The 19742-nt window shown below is 53.9% G+C and overlaps 1 protein-coding gene across 1 annotated transcript in view; it reads right to left on the bottom strand.

Moving 5' to 3' along the window:
- Positions 1–19742, bottom strand: part of TMEM132C (transmembrane protein 132C) — a gene marked incomplete at its 5' end in the record, with an annotated part of 290448 nt that overhangs the window by 91342 nt on the left and 179364 nt on the right. The window contains one exon of the mRNA XM_080822233.1: positions 11560–11706. Coding sequence (XP_080678359.1) covers positions 11560–11706 — 147 coding nt within the window. The remainder of the gene's footprint in view (positions 1–11559; positions 11707–19742) is intronic.

Genomic DNA, 19742 nt, shown 5'->3' with positions numbered 1-19742 from the left:
TCCACGGTGTCTGCCAGGGTCGCAACGACGTATTTCCCGGCACACTTATGGGTGCCTTCCTTCTTCAACTTTTCAAGCGGATGGTGAGTCCCGTGAGGTCAGGGTCCATAGTCGTCTGCCGAGCCCTAATACTCTCGGTGCCTGCAGGACCATCCATAATTATTTGATTGCCAAGTACCAATACATAAAAATTCGGGTTAACACTCGGAGACCCTCCAGTCAGGCTTGGGTAGGCAGAAGCTTCCTTTCCGGGAGGGCTGAACAGGGATCCGGAAGGCACAGCAGAGGACTCCCTACTTCCCAAGCTTCGGGGGAACAGTTGGAGCCCTCCCGCTCCCGCAGGTCTCTGAGCTAGAAGATGAAGCCGGACGATGAAGCCGTATTTCCTCCTGACCAGCCAGGTTTTAGGCTTGGGCAAAGCCATGAAGTTCTTGTCAACTGGAATGCCATCGCATGATGTCTGTTTGTCCGGCAGTGCTTAGCTCAACACCGGCATGTACAAATGGCTTCATGAATCCCTCACTGGGTGAACACTACGTCCCCTGTCCTTTATTCCAGCCCTGGAGAGGATGAGAACCAGAGGGGATGGCAGGTGTGGGGGAAGCAGCATTGGAGCACGATAGTGGGGGCTGGGTCTCCGCTGCGTGCAGCTCCCAAAGCCTGGGAACAACCACCCCCCCCGCCCCACCGCCACTGGCTCCCAGGATGCCGTCCTTCCAGCACATGCAAACTCCTTGAACACATATCTTTGTCTGCTCAATGGGGGCAACATACTCTAACTCAGCGTAGCGTAACAAGCATCGTTCAATTACCCGGTTGTTCAGCAAATAACCTTCACATTCTTAGGACCTTGTGATCACGACCCCTCATCCAAACCACAGACAAGACAACCCCTGTCGACATACAGCTGCAAAGGCCATTCATGTGTTTGGTCACTCAGTATTTCAGACCCTTGTCTGTGCCAGGAACTGATCTAGAAAAGAATACAGAGGTGAAGACTATGGGCAGGTCCCTCACGCTGTCTACATTCTTGTGCAGAGGGACAGATGGTAAACGAACGAGGTCATTGCAAGGCTGGTGAGTTACAGGAAGAAAAGTCAATCAGGTGATCGGTGTGTAAAGTCACAGACTGCCTCTCTGAGAATACAACATCTCAGCTAAGACCTAAAGATTAGAATGATCAACTCACACAAAGAGTCTAGTCAGAGGAAATGGCAGGTGCAAAGGCCCTGTGGCAGGACAAGTTTGGCTCATAAGGGACAGGCTTCCCAGAGGCCAGGGTAAAGGGAGATGGGTGACTGATGGGAGAAGCATGGGGGTCACGGTCAAGAGCTGGGGTTTTATTCCTGGTGTGGCGGGAAGCCCTGAAGGTTGAGACCAAGAGAGAGTTGTGTGATCTGATTACGCTTAAAAGGGAATACAATACTTGGGCCATTTTGAGAAGAATGGATGGCAAGAGTACCAACTGTGAACTCAGCTTAGGGGAGAATTTCCAGGGGACCTAACCAGGGTCCGTGCAAGGCCCGGGTTTACAAACGGCTGGCGTTCAACGGGCAGAGGCTCCGCACGCCCAAGGGAGATGCTCCAGAAACACGGTATGTCCCACGGCCACAGATGCCACTCCAGAGCTTCCCAGGAGGGACCCGGGGGGCTGGGACCAACCCCCTAAAAGTCCACACCATGACTCCCATGTTAAGGGCTGCTTTCGGGCGACTTGCTAGCTAGGTCACCTGTGAGGAAACAAAATCAGAGCATCAAGAGGTCCAATGCTTGTCAGCAATGTGTGGGCAAAGGGGATGGCGGCAGGAGTCAGTGCAGGCTAACACATCAGTGTCCTCATTTACCCACGCCCACGCCATTCTGCTCAGCACATTTCCAGAATTTATCCCACAGACAGAGTCACAAAAGTGCAAGATGGTGTTTGCACACGGTGGATCAAAGTAGCATCTCCAGGCAGAGGACAGAATCCGCTCAAGGCCAGTGAACGGGGGCTGGTTTAGACAATCGATGCTGTATGCCATCATAAGCAAATGCTTTTAAGAGGACGGTGAAGAACTCCACGGACTGATGTGTGGGTGGCTGGAAGAAAGAAGCAATGCTATTTAATGTTGGGGGGGGGAAGAAGTGTGTGTGTGTGTGTGTGTGTGTGTGTGTGCGCGTGCGCGCGCATGCACGAGTGTGTGCGTGTGTGCTTTCACATGCCAAGAATGTCTTTGGGAAGGGGATGATATAGGGCCGATGCTGGTGGGCTGCGGGAAGGGAGCTGGGTAAGTAGAGGGCAGGAGTAGACCTCTGCGCGTGGGCCTGTCCACATTTTGAGTTTGGAACCCTGTGAATACATCACCTTCCCTCCCCCACTCCTCCAGAAGAAAACAAATTAAGAGCCAAAAAAGTAAAAGCAGGAGGGGAAAATGTGCCGTAGTAAAATGATGAATTACAAGGAGCCTTCGACCTTTGGGTTGGCATATACATAGTCAAAACCTGGAACATTCGCCTCCCACCCCCAGGGGCCTGGAGGCTACCTCTGTCCCTCCAGCATCAGTCTCCACCGTCCCTTACATGCTCGGGCTGCACTGAGGATGGGAGCAAAGCGCAGAGCCGACCAGCTGCCCAAACTCCAGGGAGCGTGTGAGCCCAGAGGACCGGCAGGGGGGCGAGGAGGAAGGCGAGCAGGACCGCTGGTGCAACGTTGGGGACAAAGTCCCGGCCAGCAGGACAGTGTGGCTCCGTGACTGACCCGTGCCACCACGGGAAAGAGTGCTGTGCCTTGTCACAATTACAACGCCAGGAAGTCAGAGCCAAGGTATGAGAATGTCAGGGAAGCCTCACTCCGTGGGGAACAGGAGAACGAACAGTCTTTCTGGACGTTGGCTATAGACTGACATCTTCAATACCCGCGAGCTCAACACCCTAATAAATATTGTTATTTTTCCTCCCATTTTCACATGAGACCCAAAGAAACGGACTCATTTGCCCAAAACCACACAGGTCCCAAGGAGAAGAGCTGAGACGAGGACCATGTTGCCTGGTGGGCTCCCGAGGCCGTGCTAGTGCTCCTGGAACCATTTTCCGTCATGGGTTTCTTGGACAAAATGTCTCATTTTGCACAAATTGACCCGTTTGCACAAAATGTCCAGCACTGCGAAGCCTCTTCAGGTGCCATGGTTTTAACTCCCAGCGTCTCCTCTTTTTCTATAGAAGCTGATTTCCTCTGGGGGGGCTGGCTCCCTCCACTGTAGGCAGGCTCGATGGGATGGAAATCCACGGATGCCGGACTCCCCAGCTCTTCAGCATGGGATGGAGGAACCCAACGGCCATTGCAGACGTCAGATCAATGTTCAAGGCCAAAGCCGGCCCTTGGGTCTCCAGGACCACCTCTTCTTCTCTCAAGCTTCTCCAAACTTTTTCTCTTCCTGCTCACCCACCCCCAGGGGCTTCCAGCACATTCTCTTGGGAGAGTTCAGTTTCTACAAATGCCGAACACACCAAGAACCTCAACCACATTGGGCTTTAGCCTTTGGCGCAGGCTGAGTGGGGAGAGAAGGGATCATTTTAAGGAGAACACACAGTGTGCGCACCAAGAAATTCTCCTGCCACGGCGCTGACGTGAGCCTGTCAGGCCTGCAGAGTGGGCTGCTTGGGGACACGTCTGACTTCTTCCTCTGGGGACCTGGAGCGCACGCCTATGTCACCGACTGGGATATTTTCATTTGTGGAAATCTGTCTGGTGTATTTTCTGCGGTATCTTCAAATCTCTCTTCAAGGGAAGGCTCGGTCTGGGCAATTTCCTTCAGAGAAAAGCAGATTATCTTGGTGTTCCATTCCCCTAAGCTCGCTGGGACTGTTTACACAAAGCAGATATGAGAACACTCATATTCCAGGATTCTCCAAAAACAAACAGCCGAACATGGTTACAAATACAAGGTCTGCAATCGAGAGTGCATAGACGAACATCGAGGGGTATTCTAGTCACTGTTTTCTGTGACTTTTGCTTTTCGAAACACTTCCGTCCTTTTATGACCTGCCTGATTGACTTGTGTCCCCCGCGGCTGAGCTGAAGCCCAAAGGGCTTGGGGGGTGCTCGGGGACTGCTGTTCCGGGGGCTGGGGAGCATCAACTGCTGGTCCAGGGATGTGCACGGACCCAGAGAACGTCGCCCGTATAGACTCTCTAGACCTGCCTCCCTGCAGAACAGAAGTTAGGCGACAAGGGAAGCAGGGAAGAGGGACACCTGGTGCACGGACAGGTATCCTGCAGGGCTGCCGCTTAAGAGAGCTGGCGGCAAGCAAGAACAAGGAACCGGAGGACGGACGTGTGTTTACAACATGTGCTGGAAACACGGGAGTCTGTGCGCCTTTATCTTCAGGTGGGATCCCGTGGGGGAAAATGGGGGAAGCTGAATGTCACAAAGGGTGGACCTCACTTCCGCGTCTTTCTAACAGAAGCAGACCGCCTAGGCTGGGAGGGCTATTTTGCCACAGGCTTGACCCCTGGAGGATAGAGACGACCAGCCTCCTAACGCATGCAGCTGTGCTTGCCTCCAACACAGAGTGTGCGACAGGCTCAGACGGCCCCCCAACCCCCGCGCACGACTGGCTTGCCGGTGAGCTATGCTCCTCTACGAGGTTCCTCTTCCAGGATCCACACGGTGATTTTACGAATTGGAGCCAATGTTTGCAGACTAGGAGATGTCACATGGCAGTCTGGTTTTTCAGCTTTGCTAGAGAAACCTGGAGACTGGGCAACGCAGGGACTGCCTTTCCCCCCAGAAAGGCTCCAGAGGGAGGAGTGGGCACTCTCAGCAGGCAGGTGCTCTCCGTCCTGCTCTCCATCCAGCTCTCCCCACACGCAGGGCCACCCCCTCCCTTCACCTGGCTGGCTCCTTCCGGTCTGCAGCCTACGCAGACGTCCCTGCCTTTGCTTCGCCACGTGGACAGCCTCACGGCCCGCAGTGGCTGGACTGAGCACCCAAATTTGCAGCCTATGTTTGCAAGTCTCCAGAGGACCCTGCCATCTCCTAGAAAGTGGGGGGCCCAGGGAGGGGCCGTAGAGACCTAAAGATGGGCACTACTGGTTTATTTCTATGAAAAAGTTAGCAACCACAATGCCCTGTGGCAGCAAACTAAGTAAATTAAGATTCTTGCACTTAATAACTTGCTAGTCAGCCACGTAAATAACCAAGTTTGGGGAAGGAGCTTTGGCAATGTTACTTTACAGAGGGAGACACGTCACAGTCTGGTCCCAGCTGTATAAAAATACTTACATGCACAATAATGGTGACCGTGAGCATAAGGTATGGAATCCGGGTTTACGGAGGTGTTTTTGAATATGTTTTTCCGAGGCTGAAAGGGACATATGGGCATGGAAGAAAGTAAGGCCAATCAAAAGAAAAAGAAGCAACACAGCGTCTCAGTTTGGAGCTAGTGAGTCTTTAACACCAGTGGAACGTTTACTCGCCCTTCCCAACCCCCACGCAGGCGCAGAGACATGGCTGACGCCAACAACACAGTTTGCATGTTGGAATTGTGGCTGTCCTCGCTCACTTTAATTCGTGCAACAGACATGAGCGTTTTCCATTTATCTAAAGACATGCAAGTTATTTCAAAACTTCTTTCTCATTTGCACAAGTATTCAGTCGGATGCTTCCTCCCTCTACCTTCATTTCTTTGCTTCACCTGCCCAGTGGCGTGCTGACTCCATTCAAGAAACCATGAGAGAGATTTACTGAAATATACAGTGTGTACAAAGCATTCTGTAAAACGCTGGGCCCTGGAAGTACACAGAGTATAGTTTTTATGCTCTCAAGCGTGACGAAGGATACAGAGTATTATGGCTACTTACAGTTTCATTTTTAAGATACTATGTTTGCTTCCTGGGAGACATTAGAACAGCAATATTTTAATAACAAAGCCCAACTGGAAAATTTTTAAATGTCCAAGAGAAGCAATTTGAGTGAAGGTGTGCTGTACACACCAGCACGGGGTATGACGCTCCGTGGAGAGTTGCTTAGGTGGGCTTGGGGACCCTCCCCCGGGGAGTCAGCCTCTGTTTGGGCCACGGAGGCTCCATCCCCAACGGGAGCTCCCTGCTCATTTAAAAGCATGTCCACAGTTCAAAGACACGTGGACTCTCTGGCATTAGCCTGGACTGCAGAGAGGGAGGCTTGAGGAAAGCATCAGGTAAACCATATGTCAGAAAAAAGTGCAGCTTTGGGTTGGGGGGAGTCACGGTCAGCTGTGCCTCCCTCCAGGCGGGGGTCACCTCCCAGCGTAATGAGGTTCTTGCTGGGTCAGACCCTAACTGCTCACACCAGTGAGCCAAAGTGCCCCGGAGCCCAGGTTTGAAGAAAGATTCAGAATGGGGAAGGAGGCAGAAAGCCAAGCCAGAGACGCTCTCTCCGGAACATTCACCAAAAGTGCCTCGGAGGGCACCCCTGGGGGGCAGTGGCTGGCCACAGCCTTCACCCTCTTCCTGCGACAGGACACAGAGGCATTTGCTTCCTGCTCAGTTTGCTCAGACTCACGGCCCCGGTGTGGGGGGATCTGGACAGAACGTGAATGGCTCATTTGGCCCCACACCTTGTGAGTATGAAGTATGGCCTCGGAGGCCGTTAGCTGAGTTTGCATGATTGCGGAGATGCTCGGGCTGTTGAAATATTAATCTCGGGGTTAGAACAAAATGCAACACAATTAGGTGTGCGTGTGGACAGCTGCCAACTCTCTTCCTGGATCTGAGGGTTTACAGACAGATGGCGGCAGGACCCCAAGCCCAGAGCTTCTGGGCTCCAGGGAGAAAGCCCTCCATCGACGTAAAGCCTAGGTGGGCGGCTTTCCTAACAAATTCTTCCTTCCAGTTGTACACGGAAGAGGCCAGTCCACCAGGGAAGGAAGCGGGGGCCCCCCAGACCCGGAGATGTGGCTCCATGTCTAAGTGATTTTGCTGCAGGTAAGGGAGAGCGAAGACAGAAAGCGTCACGTAAGGGCAGGTATGTGGTCAGAGAAAGCGCCCGCCTGCCGAGATCCCTGGGGAGCTCTACGGCGTCTATCACACTGAGAACCGTCTGTGCCAAAGCAGAGGGGGGCAGATTTTACGCTCTGCAACCATCCATCATGTGCAAAGATTGCCTCCCGAAGATGAAAACTCTCCGGCTTTCCCAAGCGTGAGCCAAAGCGCCCCGGAACCCAGGACTGTGCTCTGAAGGACGCAGGCGCAGGGCGTCAGAGCAAAGCCTGCTGCTGGGGACTGACTCTGTTCCCCCAACCAGAATTCATCTCTGGGAGCCCGAACCCTTAACATGACTGTACTCGGAGAGGGGAGTGCTAGGGAGATAATGAAGGTTGACTGAGGTCCTAAGGGTGGGGTCCAAACCTGGTAGGACTGGGGTCCTTGTAAGAAGGGACACCAGAGCTCTCTCGCTGTCCCACTCTCCTTTTCTCTCTCTCTCCCACCATCCCCCCCCCCCCCCGGGCATGCAGAGGACAGGCTATGTGTGGACACAGCTGGAAAGCCAGGAAAAGAAGTCTCCGCCAAAGCCAGCCCTGAAAACAGCTCGATCTTGGGCATCCAGCCCCCAGAACTAGGAGAGAATAAATGTCCGTCATTTAAGCCCCCATCTGTGTGTGCCATTTCTTTAGGGCTGCCCAGCTGACCACCAGCCCATGCAGGTGCACAGAGGCTGACAGGGGGCTTGAAGGGGGAGCCCAGGGGGTGGAGTGGGCACACAACACACTGGCCCATTCATTGCCTTGCTCCCACTATGACAAGAACATGCACCAATTATACCTCTGTTCTAATCACCGAGGATTATCATTTAAAATAAACCTTACAGTTTAATACTTACTGCAATGTGCATTAGGAACTAGCAGACAATATATTGAAGGATATTATCACTAAAAATAAAGGTGCATTTAAAAAACCCAGAGCAATTTAAAGTTGATTCAAAGGAAACCTGACTCAAGCCCTGATCCGAGCGTCCATGAGGAGGTGTGACCCTGGGCGGGCACCTGCCGTGGCTGACAGTCACTTGATGCTTTCCATTTTCCAAGCTGATTCCGCAGTGTCCCCCACAACATCCCTTGGATGCACTACTCTACTGAGCCAATGAACCAGGATCCTCAATTTTTAGTGCAACAAGGCTCGCTAATTGAGGCAGGAACTGTAAATTTCCTTGTGAATCAACTGGACTGAGTCAAATGGAGAAGGCAAGTTGGCTGAAGGAGGACAGTTGATACATAGCTAAGGGAAGGCAGGTTTAAGCCACTGGCCTGGGATCCACATCAATCTGTTTCGTGGCCCAGCTACTTTCCCGGCATAATTTCTGCAAATCTTTTCTATGTCACCTGCAGCCAGACCACACCCCTCCACCCGTCCTTCCCCCCATCCTTCCCCCCGTCCTTCGAGGAGAGCTCACAGGCACCACTCCAGAAAGCCCTCGGGGGCCCGGAAGAGCTGTCACCCTGACACTCCCAGGGAGCACCACCTCCTGGCACCCACCCTTCCGTGTACGCCCCTCTCCCGAGCGCGGCCCAGACTCGATTCCAATGAACAGAATACAGTAGGAGTGTGCGATGCCACTTGTGAGATTAGGTTATAAAATACTCCAACTCCCATTTGCTGGCATTTCTGTTCTCCCAGGACCTTCTCAAAGGCTTAACCTGGTGGAGGAGGACACCCACCAAAGAGTAAGAAACCGAGGCCCACAGCCCTATAGCCCTCGAGGACCTGAATCCTGCCTGCGACCATGTGAGCCTGGGAGAGGGTCGGCTCTGTCAAGCCTTCAGATGAGACCATGGTTCCCGGAGGAGGAGATGCTGACTGCCCCTTAGTGACAGGCCCTGGGGAAGGGGCCCAGGTTAGGATGGGCCCAAATCCCTGACCCATGGAGACCAAGAGATAGATAATAAATGCCTCCTGTTCTGAACTTGTAAGCTTGGGGTGACCGGTCACACAGCAGTAGATAACAAGTGGGCGTGGCCTTTGCTCTACAGGGAGGGGGGAACAAGCCCTCCACCCCCCAGGGAACTTGCACCTTCCAGGACAACGAATGCCCTTATTTGAGTTGGGGTCTTTTGGGTCCCAGGTCTCCACAGAGTTCAGCTTCCTTGATGGTAGGGGGTGGTCAGGAGCTGACTCAGTGTTTGGTGGACATCCGTGCACAGCTCCTCCCCCAGGGGGACCGACCAAGATTTTCCTTGGAGCTCAGTGAGGAAGGCAGTGAGCGTGGGACCCCGTCAGCCGTGTGCTGGGAAACAGGCTTTCCAACAACAAAAAAGAAGCTCCCCTCTCTGCAAACACACGTGGGCCCACAGCGGACTTCCCAGAGAGGAAAACAGGATCATCTCTGGGACTCTTGAGAAGGTGCGACCACAGAGTTCCCCTCCCTCGCTCTGAGACTCCTCCCGACTGGGTCATGAACAATGACGTCCATGCGTAACTTCACCGTTCATGAACACCTTCGCTTTTATTTGCCTAATCAACACCAATCTTACGGGTTTGTTAGACTTTATGTGCATTGAATTCAGGAGACTTAATTTGGCCTCTGATCTCCTGCTAATACCAGGGGATGCTGGCACACATTTTTCTGGTCCCTTTTTCACAAGCTGAAACATTTGGAGACACAACCCTCACCCCATGTGATGTACTGACATTCCTTCTCGGGGGGAGGATCGGGGGAAAGGTTGGTGTTTGAATCAGGAAGCCGCTGGGACACCAGATGTCTCACTGGCTATGCATTAAAGGAAGGACCGCAGAGAGAGGGCTTAGGATCAAAGAACTGGGTGTTTCTAAACCAAGTGGAGAATTCTCAGAATTTTTTCTTGGCAGCCTTGCAGCGTTCAGTTAAGAAAACGTGTCCGATGATGGGATACGTTTTCCTTTAGGGTTACTCCCTTCAAGAAAATACACAAACAGAACATATCGAGAGCCCTAAAAATGATCAGAATTTTTGATTGTAAAGAAGCCACCTTAAGCGTAAAGAGAAGTGGATAAACCTTTATGTGAAAGACGGTTTACCGCTGCAGCGTTTATAAAAATAAAAAGAACCACCGCAACATCCGAGGACGTGGGCAGGGTTATTTACGCAACATTAAATCTGCGCGACGGAACACCGCGGGGCCGCTAAGCCATTTCTGAGGACAATTTAATGTCAGGAGGAAATGTGTTCGACAGGAGAGAAAGTGTCTTAAAATCTGTATAGATTACGATACCGGGTTTGTAAGATAAATACGCCGACTGCACGTTTACCGTGTGTATAAAACGTGGGAGGGGAGTGGACCAACTTGTCAGCCAGGGGTTATCCTTGGCGGACAGGATACTGAAGCATTATTCGACGTTTCTCCCCTCGCTTAACTACGCTTCACAAATACTTTAAAGTGAGACTGTGTTATTTTTACACGCAGTAAATAGTTCTTTTAAATAATAATCCGGGTGTCTGCATAGAATCTCACATAGCGTGTGTCACCCCAGATTTAAATCTCTCCTCATTGCCGTTGGGGTCTAATCCTTCATGATTCGGACACCAGCTCCGACGTGGGCATTTCCCCCCCCACCAAGCGGCGCTGCCAGCTGGGGTCCTCCAGTTCAGTGCCATCCTGAGCCGGTCCAGAGAGGGCACGGGATCCCCCAGGGGAGGGGCGGGATCCCCCAGGACCACCCCCCCACGCCCCCGCAGGTGACAGTGGCAGGTGCAGGCTGTCCCTGGGCTAATGATGAGATTAACATAGTATGAATTACTACTGTCAATCCCAGGCCCCCTTCTTTGGCAGGTCCCAGGACTCAGAAATCCTTACTGACCAGGGTAGAGGACCTAACTCAGGAGCAGGCAGATGGAGGAGACGCACAGGGCAGGGCGTGCGGAAGGGCACAGGGCTTCATGTCCTCTCTGGGTGCCACACGCCCCAAACCTCCATGGGCTCACCCACTTGCAATTCTTTGGGGTTTTTCTGGAGGCCTCATGACAGAAGTAATAAGATGGATGACATCCTCGACCATTGATAAGTGAAGTCAAACTCCAGGCCCTCTGCCCCTGGGAGATGTTGGGGGTGGGGTTCGGGCGGCCCAGGTGCTTTCCAAAAGTCACCTCATTAAGGTAAGAAAAGTCACCTTTGCTGTTCTCATCCATAAGGAAACTCTCAGGGTTTTAGGAGCCCCATGAGGGGAACAGGGATGAAGCCCAAATTCGTATTTCTTATTATAAAGCACAATGTCACACCCTCCATGCAAAGAGTGAGCACTTGGAAGAAAGCAGCGGCTGCTAGTCCGGGGGGGTGGGGGGGGTGGCACAGCCCAGGGACCTGAGCCCTGGTGGAGCGCATGCCCGAGGCCGGGAGGCAGAGCCAACCGCACTAACAAGCCTCTGCTCCAAGCCCAAAGAGCAGACTCAGAACCAGAGCCGAGCCCGCCCCGCCTGGAGCCACCAGAGGGTCCTGTCAGTGACAGAAGTGCCTCCGGATCTCCAGGCCGAGGGCTTCACAGCTCCGCTAAGCAGTGGGTAAGTGTGAGCTTCAGGCAAGCCTTCCAGGCAGTGACCCGGTCCCCGGAGCCTGCGTCATCAGGCCTTACCTGTTGCGTGCGCCGGACCCCAGGCGCTGGCACAGCACGGTGGTCGTGGCGTGCTTCCCGCCGTTGCCCAGCTCCTGCTTCACGTCCCACTGCCGGGGCTCGCTGGTCCGGGCGCCCAAGATGTTCAGCCCCTTCTTCACCTTGGCTCTGCGGGCGGGAAGACAGGCGAGAGAGCCGCGGCGTTAAAGACCCGGCTTTGCCGAGGGGCCCACGCCCCACGACCCCGCCATCCACCCCTGCTTGCTCCGTCGTCCGCGTTTCTGTGGCCCGTGCAGAGGCGGGTGGAGGCCAGCAGGGGGGAAGGTTCCCTGGGCACCCCCACACCGAGAAGCAGCCTCGTGAGGCATTCAGGGGGAGCGTCCGCCTGCCCCGGACGGTTGTTCTCATTCAGGGGGCACGTGGCCATGTCAGGACACGTTTCTGGTTGTCACTACCTGGTGGGGGGCTGCTGTTTGGTGGGGAGAAACCAAGGACACAGCTAACCCTCCTGCCATGCCCAGCCCGGCCCCCGTGACACGGGCCCGTTGGTTGGGGGGGGGTGTCAAATCTCCCACCGAGGCTTACACGCTGGTTTCACTACTCTGTTGCCGTGTGGTCTCGGGACAACTAATAACCTCTCTGGGCCCCGAGTCCCCCTCTGTAAGGGATCTGCCCCCAGAGCTGAACGAAGGTATGCACACGCACACAGAAAGAGATTAAAGCAATGTGAGGTATACAACAAGCACTTAATAAACGTGGTTCGGGCTCCGTCCCCACATCCTGCTGTGCGTGACCACCGGGCCTCCTCCGGGAAGGCACCGACCCGAATGCACACAAGTCAGGATGTGGGAAAAACAAAGCTCTCCTCCAGGACCGGCGTTCCGGTCGTGGCTCAGCCCCTGTGACCCTCACCGCTCTTGTCGGCAGACCCTTGGGACAAATGGTAGGTGGGACACAGATGGCCACCTGTCCTCCCCCCCTTACCCACACCCCCGCCCCCGAGTCTTGCTCCCGGGAGAACACAAGTGCTGTTTGGAAAGACAAGGTAGGGAGAGGACTCGCACGGCTGCCGTAGATTCTGGAACCTGGGAGAAGATGGGGGAGCAGGACTCCCGCATGCAGCTGCCCATGGTCAGCAGGAACAGGGAGAGCGCACGGGGCTGATGCCACAGTCGCCCGTCCCCAGGATCGGTGGTCCCGGCCCCGACGTGGGAGGAGTGGATGAGGCTAGAACAAGGAGAATCCGCAGAGTCTGCCGATAAAGCAGCTGGACGCAAGGGTTCTCCACCTTCCCGCCCAGTGTGGTGAGTGCGGAACTCTGCCTCGGGGCTGGGGGACCCCTGGGGTGGGGAGCGTGGGATTGCTGTGGTGCAAAGAGACAGGCGACGTGACCCTATATCAACTGATCACTGCAATTCCGAGCCTTTGTCCCCAACGCTGGACCCTCTCCCTCCAGGAAAAAAGCAAGGTTCGGTGTGGACACTGGCATCGGCACAGGACCGTGACCCTGTCCCGGGGGGTGCTCCCTTCCAGTCTGGCTGTCCCCGAGCTGCCCCGTGCCACCTGCACATGCCTTTATATACCAGATGTCCCCGTGCCTTCTCAGCGTTTGAAACCCAAATGTGTCCCTCCCTCTTTTCAAAAGGTGCTGGACTCGGGGTAACACAGGGATGACAAGGAGTTCCTTAAAGAAAGTCAATGAGGAGGGCAAACTCGGAACACAGAAAACCCAACTTCTGTCCTCCGATGCATCTATCTCACGGTGAGCTAGAGTCTGCACATAACATGCTCTCCCTAGAAGCTTCTAGAAGCCACTGGCACGGCTGCTGCTGGAACGAGCATCTCTGTGGTGTGAGGAGGGGACATGGGGGGCGGGGGCCGGCTACCACCTGGTCTCTGGCCCTGCAAGGCTGAGTCGGCCGAATCCGATCCACAGAGTATGTAATAAAGGAAAACGTATAATTAGTTACTATTACAGGCCGGACGTGTACTTCCGTCTAAACCCACATGCTGAACCCCCACCCCCAGGACTGGGGAACATGACCTCACATGCACACAGATGCAGTCCAGCTCACAGGCAGCTACGGGGTGGCCCTGTATAAGGACCGGTGACCTCGTGTGCCCCAAAGAAGGGGCAGCTGGTAGACGGACGGCATACGGGGACAACGCCACGGAAGGATGAAGCCAGCCATCCGCGTGCCCTGGGGAGAAACCTGGGGTCAGATGCTCCCTTGGAGCCCTCAGATGGGACCTTGATTCTGAACTTCTGGCCTCAAATCCATGAGACGACCCACCTGTCCTTTAAACCACCACCTGGTACCTTGTTATGGAAACCCTGGCAAATGGACACAGTTGAAAATAAAATAAAATAAAACGGGGGGGGGGGGCGTGCCTGGATGGCTCAGTGGGTAGAACGGGTGACTTTCGATCTTGGGATTGTAGATTCGAGCCCCACATTGGGTGTAGAGATGACTTAAAAATAAAATGAAATTAAAAGCTCCCATATAAAATTCTGGATTTCTGCTTTTTAAGCTGCTGTGATGTTTAGTTGTTCAGCAGACACGGAGTATGGCACACGGTGCCATGTGTCCTGTGCTGGGTTTGGAAGATGCCACCCACCATCCCCACCTCGGATCCCACAAAAATGAAGCTAGGGGCTGCTCCCAGAGCCTTGAGGACAGGAATTAAAGACCCAGATCAGCTGGCCTCACAGAAGGCAGCATGAGGGTTGGCCTGACCTCCTCGCCGCAGGCCTGCATTAACAGACTTTTCTCTGGCTGGTGGCACGGGGGCTACCAGAGAGGGTCCACGTGTGACGAGATGTGGCCTGCGGTCACTGCCTTTGAGAAGGGAGCGGCCATGCACGAGCCCAGGGATGTGTGGCAGCCACTTGGAGCTGAATGTGGGCCCCTCACCCGACAATCTGCAGGGACGCAGGGTCCCCCCCCCCCGCCAGTCCTGCCGCCACTGGAAGGGGGTTCAGTCAACAGCCTAAGGGGTCGTGGAGGAAGAGTCACCCCTACAGCCCCCAGGTAAGAACCCAGCCCTGCCAACCCCGATTTCAGCTTCGGGAGACCCCAGCCCAGAATTGGGTTCACAGCACCTTGAGCTCATACACGGCTGCTCTTTTAACTTGCAAGTCTGTAGCGATCTGTTGCACATCTTGGAAAAGAGCCCAGTGCTGCAGGAGCAGCAATGCACCCAGGAAGGCAGGGGCAGAAAACAGAACAGAACCCGCGGGCTAGGAGATGGGGCAGCGTCCTCCGTGGGAATAGGACGTGCGGGTCAGCGTGACCACTCCATGTAGATTCAGCCTGCTTGCAACGCTGTTCAACGGTTTCCTTTATTCAGTGACATCAGGGTTTCTCGACTCAAGCTTGACTGCTATGTGGGGACAGACATCACTTTGCCACAGGAAGCCGTGTGTTGTAGGACGTCTAGCTGCTTCTTCCCAGAAGATGCCAGTAGCACCCCTCCCTGGGTGTGACAACTGGACATGTCTCCAGACACTGCCAAATGTCTTCGATGGGAGTGGGGGGGTGTGGTCAAACCATCCTTGGCTGAGAGCGAGTGGAGAATGTTCCAGAGGTCATCACTGCAACTTCCTTGAAGGACTTGTGTGTGTGCATGCACGCGACATGTGGGTCTGTGTGCACGTGCATGTAGGTGTGTGTGTGTGTACCTGTCCTTGCACGTGTGCGCACACACGTGTGCGCATGCCGTGTACATATGCATCCGTGTATACCTCTGCATGTGTGCACATGTGTGTGTATGAGCACACATGTGTGCATGACCACTGAAAACCAGCTCCTCCTCCTCACCCCTAAATGACAAAGACCAGCGCTATGTGGGTTGATGCATATGGTAAATGTTCCCAGCGTCCCACATGCCAATAACCACCTGGTCTCATCGAACCACTCTGGGCGGGGCCAGCCTCTGACACACGTTGCTAAGGACTCTCCAGGTGCATAGCCCCAGGTCTGGCCCTGCCCCTGACTCTACTCTGTGCTCCAGGTGGCTGACTCAAGGGACCTTCTACCTTCACTCCAGGGGCGTCTGGCCACCAGGGACATGATACCAGATTGCAGGGCAGGGGAGGGATGAGTGGGGCATCTACGGGTCTCCGTGCAGCAGCAGGTACAACCCTGCATCGGGACAGCCTGCCCCCAAGGCTCCAGGTCTCACCAGGTTCTAACAACAGTACTTTCCCCGCCCCTTCAGGCCTGGGGGTACAAAGCTAGGCCCCTCACGCCTCAACTGCCTGCACCTCTATGAACAGTCCCTCCAGTTGCAAATGATTTTCCATTAACCTTGCAGTGTGCTTTTTGTCTGCCGTTGCCCCTGGTGGGGATGCTAGGATGCCTTCCGTCCGTGGCCCATCGCTTCTCTGGTTCTGTTACTCCCTCCCACGTGGTGGTGATGTTCACTCTGTTGTCCACGATGACAAAGAACTTCTACCCATCCCTCAACGACAGCAGATCTCATCATGTCTCCCCCGTTGCTTGGGGCTGGCCTTCGTGTCACCATAGAATCTGCATTGTAACAGATCATACACTCTTCTTTGGCATTTTAGGAACACACTTAGGGCCATCTCTTGACTAAGTTTAGTGAACCATTATGGATTAACATAATTCACTGAACCCAAACAGAAGGAAATATCATGACACACATCTCTCAGGCTAAAGAAAGAGTTTGGTGCATGAACGTTCTTTGGTAGGTGGTCACATAGCCCTCACTCTACTGTGAGAAAAATTTGCATCGACCCCGCTGTTTAGTAGTGACAATTTCAAGTGAACAGCGACAATGTAACACGTATCCATCAGTCACTTTCAACCACCACCCATCAGTCACTTTCAGCCACCGTCCGCGCATAGCTAACCTCGCTCATAGCTAACCTCGCTCCGTCTATCCCCTTCGACGATTTCGTGCTGAAATATTTCAAACCAAAACCCAGACCCTGCACTGTTTCACTTGTGAATACCTCAAGATTTTTTTAAAAGCATGATCATGTTCCCGTTATCACATCTAACGAAATTAATAAGTTCCTAATGTAAAAATTTTCCCAATTATCTCAAAGATATTACTCGATGTAATTGGTTTGTTCCCATCAGAATCCACACAAGGCCAACTCATGGCATTCGGCTGTTACATTCTTTTTTTTTTTTTTTTGAAATACCAAGTCATTTGTCTTATTAGGTTCATGTGCTGGCTTATCTGGTTGTGTCTTCCCATGACCACGGCCGGCCGATCAGTCCCTCCAGCCCTGTACCTCCTTCCAGTCAGTTGTTGGAAGTAGAAGGGGGCTTGCAGATGGATTGGGTGGTTTGGACACGAGCATCCGAAGAACCCTGCCCTGGGTTTCCTATTGTATCATGTGCCGAGCCCAGATGGGGTCAGCGTGCGCTGAACGGTCTTACGTAAGGATTTCTGGGAGGAGTCGTGCGGTCATACATCCATGTTCCCCATGGGGGTGGGGAGGGCAAGACGAGATATTCTTGTTACAAATGCCGGCTGGCCACCAGTTTGCCATGGCTTTGAGAAGAGGCATGATTCTGGAAAAGGGAGGACATGTAGCTTTGAAACGAGGAGCCGTGCAGGGTCCCGGCAGCGGAAGGCAAGTCTTCCTGAGACGGGGAATCCATCCTCACAGCCCCGCAGGCAAAGGTCTTTCATGCTGTGTATCATGAGGGGTCCCAGCAGCCACCTGCTAGAAACTCTGGGTGCTCCCAGCGTCACTCGGAGCGAGGCTCCCAGGAAGAGGGTCTCATCCCGGGGAGAAGGTGGTGTCTCCCAGGGAGAATGTTTCTGGCCGTCTCCAAGAGGAGATGGTGCAGCCGATGTCTAGGGGGTGGGGGGTCAAGAAGGTGCTAAGCATCCCACCATGCCCAGAACAGTCCCCACAACAAAGGATGCCCTGGCCCTGGCTCTCCGAAGCGACAGATGGAGAAACCCTGTCCTCAGGCCAAGCCCCCAGCCAGCCGTGCGGATCCGGCACCCAGAAGACATCAGAATTGCCCAGAATAACTCGCGTGCGCTCCCCCAAGACGCTCTATGTGCATCTGCTGCTCTGAGATTACCGCGCTGTGATCCCACGTGTGTGACCGTAGAGAATGTGTATGGTCTCACCTTATCAACTTCAGAGAGGATGCTGGCACAGGGCTAATCTAATTATGGGGGAATCGACCATCGGGAGGGTAGTTCCTGTCCCAGGCCAGGCAAGATGCAATGCAGGGGGTCGTGGGGGGCCGCGGGGGGCAAGGACACGAGATCCCAGAGACAGGACTCACCAGGCTCTGTGGGTATGCTGCCAACACAAAACCAAACCACATTCCTTCTGCCGCCTTAACACACTAGAGTCCGTGGGAGCAGGGACCCAGCCCGGCGCTCAAAGCTCTGCTGTGTTTGCAAGAACGCCCAACAGCAGACAGCTGACGCTTACTACTGAAATTTCCAGTATCAGCGAGGCTGTCTGCAAAGTGCTTTTTTCTGTGCACTACTTAAAAAAACAAACCAAAGTCCCTTCCCAGGTCACCAGGGAAAGTGCACGTTGAAACAAGATTGCACGGTCACTATCTACCTATCAGAATGGCCAAAATCCAAAACACAGATGCTGCCAGAGGCTGGAAAGGGTGTGGAGTAATGGGAACCCTCACCCGCTGCTGGTGGCAATGCAGAAGGGCACGACCACTCTGCCAGACGGCTTGGCAGCGTCCCACAAAACTAAACATTCTCTCACCGTACGATCCCGCAGTCACCCTCCTTGGTATTTCCCCAAAGAAGCTGAAACTCACGTCTGCATAAAAACCTAAGCACAGATGTTGACAGCAGCTTTCTTTCTAACTGCTCAAACTTGGAAGCAACCAAGATGTCCTTCAGTAGGTGGATAGAGAAACTGGGATGGATCCAGACCAGGGACCATGACTCATCGCTAAAAAGAAAAGAGGAATGCAGCCACGAAAAGACACGGAGGAACCTTAAATGCACATCGCTAAGTGAGAGAAACCAGTCTGGAGAGGCTGTGTATGTGTGATTCCAACTCTGTGACATTCTGGAAAAGGCACGGCTGTGGAGACTGTAGAAAGATTAGTGGTTGCAAGGAGCGAGGAAGAGGGTTCATAAGGCAGAGGCAGAGCTCAGAGGATTTTTAGGAAATAGTTTGCATGATACCATAAGGATGGATACATGTCATGATACATTTGTCTGGACTCATGGAATGTGCGTCACCAAGAGCCACCCGTCTGGTCACCTGTGGACTGTGGGGGGTAATGAGTCAGAGCAGTTTCACCCGTTGGAACAAGTGTCCCAGCTGGTGGGAACGCTGGTCCTGGTGGACCCTGTGCAGTGCGGGGCGGGGTTGGGGTGGAGGAGGCGGTAATTGACACACCTTCCTTTCAATTCTTTTGTAAACCTAAAAGCGCTCTCAAACATTATCATCTTAAAACACAATAAAGGCTTCCTAACCGTTAGGCTGAGTGGGGTCCAGGACTATGCTCCTTTTTAAACAGGTAAGAAAAAAGAGATACAGAGCCACAGAGAAACGAGCTTGGGATCACTCAGGGATCAAAGCCGCGGAGGGAGCGTCTGATCCCAGCGGGCGGGCTCCAGGGTGAGAACCACCAGATTGTCCTGCCCCACGGGGAAGGGGCTGGTGATCCGTTCAGAAGTGTTGGCTTGGAAACATGGTCCCCGGTGCCATACTTTTCCCCTGGTGGTAGGCAAAACTGTCCGGGGATCACACGCGCACACACACGCCGCTTTTAACTGGATAGGCAACTAGACTGCACGTCCGTCAAGACCTGGTGTGGAAGGATGTATTAATAATAAAACCCAAGAAGGGCAAAAGAGCCCATCCAGCAAGTGTGTCAAGGCTCCTTAAGTAACTCCTTGCAAATGTCTGAAGTTTCCTTGAGCCTCACCGGCGGGGCACGGAGGCGCTCGGGCAGGGGCAAGGCGGCGGCGCAGCAGGTCCATCAATATTTCATGAGGCTGACCTACTAACTCGCCCCTGTGGGAGCCCCGCGTCTCCCCACAGCTTCGCCTTCCCCGGCAACGCGGTGAAGCCTCCTTCCTACTGGCCGGCCCAGGATGACCCAGAACGCTAAGCCTCCCAGGCCGGGGTGGCATCGCCTCCCGGCCGCTGTCTCGACCGCCCCCCTCCAGCACCCTGGGGATTCATCTTCCTGTGGCTCTTCTGTAGGGTGCAA

Source organism: Martes martes (genome assembly GCF_963455335.1).
Source record: "Martes martes genome assembly, chromosome: 13".
In the NCBI taxonomy this organism is placed as follows: Eukaryota; Metazoa; Chordata; class Mammalia; order Carnivora; family Mustelidae; genus Martes; species Martes martes.
The sequence above is the reverse complement of the archived record's forward strand: the minus strand, read 5'-3'. Positions and strand labels throughout refer to the sequence as shown.